Source organism: Palaemon carinicauda, chromosome 8, assembly GCF_036898095.1.
Source record: "Palaemon carinicauda isolate YSFRI2023 chromosome 8, ASM3689809v2, whole genome shotgun sequence".
NCBI classification, from domain to species: Eukaryota; Metazoa; Arthropoda; class Malacostraca; order Decapoda; family Palaemonidae; genus Palaemon; species Palaemon carinicauda.
The window spans coordinates 164,721,594-164,730,381 of NC_090732.1; the positions used below are offsets into that span (position 1 = coordinate 164,721,594).

Sequence of the window (8,788 nt, forward strand, 5' to 3'; positions counted from 1 at the left end):
ACAAGACTGGGAAAACCGTTGTCGGTGGTGAATGATCTGAAGAAGGCAGGATGAAGAGGCCAGCGTAAGAAGCGCAGCAAGGCAGTCTTCTCCTGAATTTGAATTATTTTTTTGGCAGCCAAGGACAATGGCTGTCATTCATTAGTGTAATATCGGTGGCTCTGGACTTAGCCGCTCATGGATCACGTCATCGTCTGACCACCTTATACTACTCAAGAGCTTAAATAGAAGACTACCATCAACACCTCTACCTTCGTCACTGCTTTTCTATGGACCTAAGAGACTGGCTATATGTTGAGGTAAGGTTTGCATTAAGTACGATGCATTTGCTTAGTGGACTTTCAACTGTAGTTACGGTTTTATAACCTTTTTGTCTTGCAACCAAACTCATATATATATAATAAAGTCTGAAGGGTCTCCTTTTAAGTTTTAAAATTGATCTTGACATTTATATTAGGATATTCAAATCGTTTATTGATCTAGGTTTTGTATTTTCCATAGGTTAATATTAAAAGTTCGTTTGTTTTGTAAGATTTCGCATATATGCACATTGTTATGTTTGTAGCCCCTGACGTTTCCAATTTATAATGTTTCATGCTATGGGTTACAGATCCTTCGGATGTTTCGAAAATTGAGGGGTAATAGTGCGGACCAAATGCAGGTTCTCTGGCGGAGAGAGAGAGTCCACGCTAAGTTTGTCAGAGATTTGAACTGATCAGGATCACCATATTCGCCAGTCATTCTTCGGATTGTAAATTGTCATAAATTTACCGTTTAATTACCTCCGCCAGGAGGGTATGTTTTCGGTTCGGTTTGTTTGTTTCTCTGTTTGTCTGTCTGTCTGTGGACAACGTAGAGGCCACATTTCTACACGGAATCACTTCAAACTTGGCCAAGTAGTTCCCCAATGTGTATGGAAGAACTGATTAAATTTTGGTCAAGGTCACCCCAAGGTCAAGGTCACAGGGGTCACTGGTGTCACTATGACATAAGTGGCCATATCAAGAGACAGAAATAAAGCACTGACTTTTGCATAAGCCAACAGGGAAGTCCTAGTCCAGGCGCAACCCATGGGTGATGTTCAAATTTATAAAGGTCAAAGGTCAAGGTCATATTGGTGCATTATATCAATGTCATATTAAGTATCAGTGGCAAATGAACAAAGATCACTTGAAGGTCAAAAGTCAAGCAGGTCACTTGAAGGTCAAGGTCACGTGAAGGTCAAGGTCACGTGAAGGTCAAGGTCACCTGAAGGTCAAGGTCACGTGAAGGTCAAGTACATTTGAAGATCAAGGTCACTTGAAGCCAAGGTCATGTGAAGGTCAAGGTCACGTGAAGGTCAAGGTCACTTGAAGGTCACGTGAAGGTCAAGGTCATGTGAAGGTCGAAGTCACATCAATTCATGATTCTAGGACATATGGCGCTCTAGGTCACCTTGGCGGAGGTATGTCCTCTACGAGGACCATGTCCGCGTTCAGGACTTGCTCACTTGTTGTAAATTAAATTAATTTTTTTTTATGACTTATAATTTTGCTTCTCCTTAATTTATGTTACATTGCCCTCTCAAATTATAATGCTTTTCGAAAATGGCGACGAGGATGGGATTGGTTGCGAGGTTCATTATTGCCTTGAGTATGTTTTTTCTTGTTGATTTTCCGTGAGCTGGTTACGTTCCAGAGTCCCGTATCTTAATATTTCACTGTATTGCTTTAAGTTTTAAATTTGTTCGTTAAATTCTTAGAAAAATGCCGCCGAAGAGCATTTCGCGCAGTTTTCGTTCAGCCCTTAGGCAACAAGTTACCAAGAAGTGTAATTTCATAGAAAGGTTTGTTTCTTCGATGTCTGTAAGCGATGCTAACGAGCATATGAACATGTTGGTTGACCTTAAAGAAAAACTTGACAAAGTGAATAACGAGGTTTCGAAGGAAATTTGGGATAGCGCAGATAAAGACGACAACGGCGATGAATTGGTGAGTGAGGAAATGGATACTTGGTTCGTTTATGACGATCGTTTGAGTAAGTGTCTCTCTCTCCTTAAGACCGCGGTGTCACTTTCGCCCGGAACCCTTTCCGATCGTTCGCGTTCTGAAATTTCACAGCTTAAATTACCTGAACTACCTTTACCGACATTTGGTAATCGAGAAGGTGAAGATATTTCGAAGTTTTTGCGAGAGTTCGAAGCAACTATTGATAAGTATGATCTTAGTACTCACGTTAAATTTACTCTTCTTACGAGACAGCTTTCAGGTGACTCGCTTAAACTGGTAAACTCATTAGATTGTAGCAACCGTTCGTATGAAGAAGCTAAGAAATTATTACAGAAAGCGTTTGCAGACACTTTGTCTCAACAATATAGGGTTATTAAGCAGTTATCGGAGTTGAAGCTAACGTATCAGAGTGATCCGTATGACTTTATCAGTAATATGAGAATAATTTGTAATCAATTCGAGGCTTTAAGCATAGATCAAAACATAGTTTTACAGTATTTCATATGGAATGGGTTTAATGACTGTTTCAAGAATCAGTTAATGCATATTACTGGCTCGAATAAGCCCTCGTTGCAGCAAATAGATGAACATATCTTTACTGCTTTGGAAAGATATAGAAACATATCCAAGAAATTTAATGTGAAACAAGGTAATCTTGAGAAAAAGGTTGTGCCCAACTCAAATTGTTTAGCTTCTGCCGTTGTTAATGTTGAGAAGTCTAAAGTTAAAGAATGTTCTCTATGTTTAGCAGACAATAAAGGAGACATTGATCACCCAATTTTTAAGTGTTCAGTTTATGTAACTCCACAGAGTAAAATTGAAAAACTAAAACAATTGAATTTTTGTACAAACTGTACTTGCGATTCTCATAAAACTTCAGATTGCAGGTTTAAATTTAACCGAAAATGTAAACATTGTAACAAGTGGCATTTCAGCTATCTTTGTAAATTTCGTAAAGACCCAAAAAGTACTGCTAATAACCTTAAGAATGATTCAGATAACCAAGAAGTGACTAATCAAACGGAAAAGGGGAATTGTAAAGAGAAATCTAAATCTAATTCTGTTGTTTCCAATTTAACTTGGTCTGATTTAGGAGTTTTAAGAATCTCTTTTAACCCGGTGACTGCTATGCCTTCCTTTTCACTGAATGACAATGGGGATCGAGGTATAAAGGATTCAGGAAGTCAAGTAACTTTCGTTGAGGAAGACTGGGCTAAGAGTATGCAGTTTGAAGTTGTTGACCCGAATTATTCTTTGGTGGTGAATGGTATTAATTCTTCAAAGCCGTTAGCCACTGAAGTATATAAGGTAAAGTTGAATGATGATTATTTTACTGCTATTGCCATGAAGTCTATTAATTTGAAATTAGTTTTGCCAGGTATCTCTGAAGTAGCTCGAGTATTTAAGGATAAGGGCTATGTATTAGCCGACAAAACTTTGCATATGTCTGGGGACAAAGTTGAAGATATAAAATTGCTCTTGGGAAATGATAACTCTCATTTAGTACCACAGAAGGATGTGCTGTTTGGAGGTAGTTCTGAAGTGATTCCCTCTGTTTATTTGGAATCACCCTTAGGAGTGATGCTAGTAGGTGACATTGAAAGGTATAAGCAAAATCTAGCTCTATTACCAGACCGGATAAAGCATTCTTCTGAAGTTTGTGTAAAGGGTGAGGGTCCCCTTGAAGTTGGTAGTAATTTGGATATGGATGGATTGTTCTTAGATTCGGTAGAGGAATTTAAGTTTCCTGCTTGTGCTAATATTTCTGTTTTAAGTAAGGGTCAGATTGTTGAAGCTGAACTTGAGAGAGCAGCAGAAGAAATTCTTTCCTCAAAGGCAGAAAGTGTTTCGTACAGTGATTCTAACGTATATGACGAAAACTTCACTGAGGAGAACAGGAAAGTTGTAGAATTTGCTTTAGAAAATACAGTTAGAGATAGTGATGGAAGGTTAATTATGCCTCTGTTATGGAATGGGAAAGTAGCTCATTTGCTTGGTAAGAATCAAAATCTGTCAAAAGCAATATTAAAATCAAATTTTAAGAAATTTAGCAAAAAGGATAATGCTTTTCAAATGATTGATGAAGTTTTTAAAGAACAGGAACAGCTAGGCATTATAGAGAGAGTAACTAACTTGGAGCAATTCTTGGAGGAAAACCCCCAACATAGCTTTCTGCCGCACATGCCAGTGTTCAAGATGGACCGAGAGTCAACAAAATGCCGTAATGTATTTTTGTCCAATTTGTGTGAATCTGACAAAGATAAACCTTTAACTCTATCTCATAATCAAACTATTTTTGCTGGTCCTTGTTTGAATAAGAAAATTTCTACTTCTATTTTACAGCTAAGATTTAATGAAAAATTGTTATGTTTTGATATAAAAAAGGCATTTCTGATGATTAAGTTGGTGCCTTCAGATCAAAGTAGGTTACTCTTTTATTGGTATAGAAACGTATGTAAAAAGGACTATTCCTTAATTGTTTATAAACATTGCAGACTTCCATTTGGTTTGCCATGTAGTCCAACTTTATTAATGTTAGCACTTTATAAAATTTTGATGTTGGATGTCCAAGGTGACAATATTGATGTAAAGGAATTGAAGACAGAGTTATATAACTTTGCTTACATGGATAACTTGGCTTACACGACCAATGATATAGACAGGTTGAAATGGGCTTATGAGAAACTTGACAGGATATTTTCTCCCTATAAATTTGAATTGCAGCAATTCATAACCAATGATGACTCTCTGCAGCAACAGGTAGATAAAGATAAGGAAAAGACTCCTACAAAAGTAAAATTGCTTGGTTTGCTTTGGGACAGAAACATTGATACTCTTTCGGCAAGCAAGTTGGTACTTGATAAGGATGCAACGACCAAAAGACAAATTTTAAGTTCTATTGCAGCCAATTTTGATGTGTTCTCATTTTATGGTCCTTTATTAAACAGGGCTAGATTATTTATGCACTCGCTACAATGCAGGAAAGAAGTTGGATGGGACGATAGACTCTCTGGTGAGGAGCTACGAGAATGGTCTAATATTTGCAAGCAAGTAAATGGTGTTCCTGAAATTGCAGTGAAGAGATTTGTTGGTCGCAGGAATGATCCTTTCCAAATTATTGCTTTTTGTGATTCTAGCAAGCTAATATATGGAGTTGTGCTCTTTATCAAGAACTTGCGAACAAAGGAGGTAAGTTTCCTTCTGTCAAAAAATAGAATAATTGGACGCCAGTTAGAGCTAAAGTCTATCCCTTCTCTTGAATTTCAATCTCTCTTACTTGGTACGGAAACTATTGTTGACATTTATAAGGAACTTATTGGTTCAGAGTGTGTCTCCCCCATAAACATTACAAAATTGGTAGTTTTCTCAGATAGTGCAGTTGCACTGAATTGGTTAAATTCTCGAACAAATAGGTTTGATAAATTAAAAAAACTAAGTATTTTTGTTATGAATAGGTTGCAAAGAATAGAGAATCTATGTGAAACGGTCCCTGTGACTTTCAAATTTTGTGCAGGTATGATAAATCCTGCAGATTGTACTACCAGGTCATTGTCATATAAGAGGTTGATAAAATCAAATTTCTTCACAGGACCTGATACCATTCATGATATCTTGGAAGATGACAATTTGGATGTAACGATCCCAAATCCTTTAACCAATGTACTTGAAGTTTCAGAAGGCCACTGTGAGATAGGGAGTGTGACTGAGCCAGAGATGGGAGGCATTTTGAATTCTACAGTTGGAAATTTCGATTGGCTTCATTTGATTTCGGTCTACAAACATGTACTGACATTCATAAACAATGTCAAACGGAAGTTAAAGAACAAATCTGGCAAGTATGACCATTTTGAGGTTTTCAGTAATGATGAAATTTCTTTGAATGCATGGCAACTGATGATTTTGCAAGATCAACGCCAAAATTTTCCGGATGTTTTTAAATATTTCAGAGAAAGGAACCCTAAAATTAGGGATATGCCTAACATAGTAAGTCAACTAAATTTATTCATTGAAAAGAAATCTGGTTTACTAAGAGTTAAAAGTAAATTTCATAAGTGGAGAGACGGTAGTTATGTATTCCCCATTCTTTTGGCCAAAAACAGTAAATTGACTGAAGAAATTATTAGAAATTTTCATGTTAAGTTAGCTCATTCTGGAATATATGCCACATTATCTGAGGCTAGGAAACAGTTTTGGATTCCTTGCAGTTTTTCTACTGTAAAGAAAGTCTTGAAAACTTGTGTTCACTGCCGTAGATTTAACGGTAGAACTATAAAGTTAAATCAGTCCCCTTATAGAGAATTTAGGGTTTCTCCTCCAACCATACCTTACAGGTATATTTTCATTGACTATTTTGGACCTTACTGGGTATATTGGATGGGTAAGAAATCAAAGGTATGGATATTATGTATCACCTGTTTATGGTCCAGAGCCATAAATCTTAAGGTTTGTGTAGACCTTTCGGTGATATCCTTTTTGCGAGCACTTCAGCTCCATTGTTTCGAGTTTGGGGTGCCTGAACTCTGTTTAAGTGACCAAGGTTCACAGCTAACTTCAGGTGCTAGAACCGTTGAGAATTTTATAAGTGATAAGGATACACAATCTTATTTCAGGGAGAACAACATTAAACCTTTGAGCTTTCAGCAGTACTATAAAGGCCACAGTGAACTTGGATCTTTAGTGGAATCTTGTGTAAAGATGGTCAAAAGGCTTATTGAAGGCTCTATTCGGAATATGGTCCTCGAATATTTAGATTTTGACTTTGCTGTACAAAATATTGTACATATAGTAAACCGTCGACCAATTGCCTTTAAAGAATATTTGCGAAACTATGATGGGACTGAACCTGTACCATCTCCTATAACTCTAGAGATTTTAGTTAAAGGTCATGAATTGAATTCCTTAAATATTATTCCCCATTTACATCCTTTACCTAGGGCAGATGATACTTGGGTTCCTGATATATCTCCCATTTCCCATGTGAAGGACAGCCACAGGAAGTTACGAAAGGCTAGGGAAAGTATAATAGAGATATATAATAAAGAATTTGTTGTGCAGCTGGTGAATCAAGCCACTGACAAACGCAGTAGATACCAACCTGTTAATCATAAACTATTAGAAGTTGGAGACATTGTTCTCATTAAAGAACCCCTTCTTAAACCTACTAATTTTCCAATGGGTATTGTCAAAGAGATAAAACTGAACTCTTTAGGTGAAGTAACGGGTGCAACAGTACTCAAAGGAAAAAGTAGGGAAGAGACTAAAAGGCACGTTTCATCCTTGATTCCATTGCTCTATAAACGGGAATATGAGGTTAAATTTAACGATAAAGCACAATCGCCATGTGAGGATAAACTGAGCAAGGAAGATGAGGTAAAGGAGAGACCCAAGAGGCGAGCTGCCATGATTGGAAAGATAAGGTAAATAAACTATTGGATGACAGTCTAGCGTGATCTTTGATCGCTATATTGTAATTCAATTTTTTCCTAAAAAAATTGAATCCCCTCGCGGGAGTGTAGAAAAATGCACATCCTTGTGCATTTTGTTTTGTATATTATATGAATTGTTTGGTTGTGGTAAATTTCTTATGTTTAAATGGTTTGGTTCTTTTATTTTGAAAAGCAAATGCATCTACTTAGCATACCTTAAACTACCTCTTGGGACAATTTTAAAGCAGGAAACAAGCCATTCTTGAGCGATGTATTTTAAGTTTTACCAGGTTGTTCGCTGCTGGACACAAGACTGGGAAAACCGTTGTCGGTGGTGAATGATCTGAAGAAGGCAGGATGAAGAGGCCAGCGTAAGAAGCGCAGCAAGGCAGTCTTCTCCTGAATTTGAATTATTTTTTTGGCAGCCAAGGACAATGGCTGTCATTCATTAGTGTAATATCGGTGGCTCTGGACTTAGCCGCTCATGGATCACGTCATCGTCTGACCACCTTATACTACTCAAGAGCTTAAATAGAAGACTACCATCAACACCTCTACCTTCGTCACTGCTTTTCTATGGACCTAAGAGACTGGCTATATGTTGAGGTAAGGTTTGCATTAAGTACGATGCATTTGCTTAGTGGACTTTCAACTGTAGTTACGGTTTTATAACCTTTTTGTCTTGCAACCAAACTCATATATATATAATAAAGTCTGAAGGGTCTCCTTTTAAGTTTTAAAATTGATCTTGACATTTATATTAGGATATTCAAATCGTTTATTGATCTAGGTTTTGTATTTTCCATAGGTTAATATTAAAAGTTCGTTTGTTTTGTAAGATTTCGCATATATGCACATTGTTATGTTTGTAGCCCCTGACGTTTCCAATTTATAATGTTTCATGCTATGGGTTACAGATCCTTCGGATGTTTCGAAAATTGAGGGGTAATAGTGCGGACCAAATGCAGGTTCTCTGGCGGAGAGAGAGAAAGTCCACGCTAAGTTTGTCAGAGATTTGAACTGATCAGGATCACCATATTCGCCAGTCATTCTTCGGATTGTAAATTGTCATAAATTTACCGTTTAATTGTAAATTAAATTAATTTTTTTTATGACTTATAATTTTGCTTCTCCTTAATTTATGTTACATTGCCCTCTCAAATTATAATGCTTTTCGAAAATAGACAGATAGCTTTAAATTATTGGAAAAAATCACACAACATTATGAAAATAAAGATAATATATATATATAGAATATATATATATATATATATATATATCTGTGTATATGTGTGTGTATATATGTGTGTGTATATATGTGTGTATATATATATATATATATATATACATATACATATATATCTATATATATAT

General features: G+C 36.5%; 2 protein-coding genes across 2 annotated transcripts; both read left to right on the forward strand.

Annotated features, from left to right (window-relative positions):
* The first annotated feature begins 1,604 nt into the window (after positions 1-1,604).
* Positions 1,605-3,090, forward strand: LOC137645536 (uncharacterized). The gene is made up of 2 exons (XM_068378340.1): positions 1,605-2,996; positions 3,082-3,090. Exons 1-2 carry the CDS (start codon positions 1,746-1,748, stop codon positions 3,088-3,090), a joined length of 1,260 nt encoding a protein of 419 aa, XP_068234441.1. The 5' UTR covers positions 1,605-1,745.
* Positions 3,082-8,516, forward strand: LOC137646100 (uncharacterized). Its single transcript, XM_068379295.1, has one exon. It carries the CDS (start codon positions 3,117-3,119, stop codon positions 7,407-7,409), a length of 4,293 nt encoding a protein of 1,430 aa, XP_068235396.1. The 5' UTR covers positions 3,082-3,116; the 3' UTR covers positions 7,410-8,516.
* Positions 8,517-8,788: the final 272 nt, after the last annotated feature.

Excerpts from the sequence above, each read along its gene's own strand:
- LOC137646100 (XM_068379295.1), top strand. The coding sequence starts at position 3,117 with ATGCCTTCCTTTTCACTGAATGACAATGGGGATCGAGGTATAAAGGAT.
- LOC137645536 (XM_068378340.1), top strand. The coding sequence starts at position 1,746 with ATGCCGCCGAAGAGCATTTCGCGCAGTTTTCGTTCAGCCCTTAGGCAA.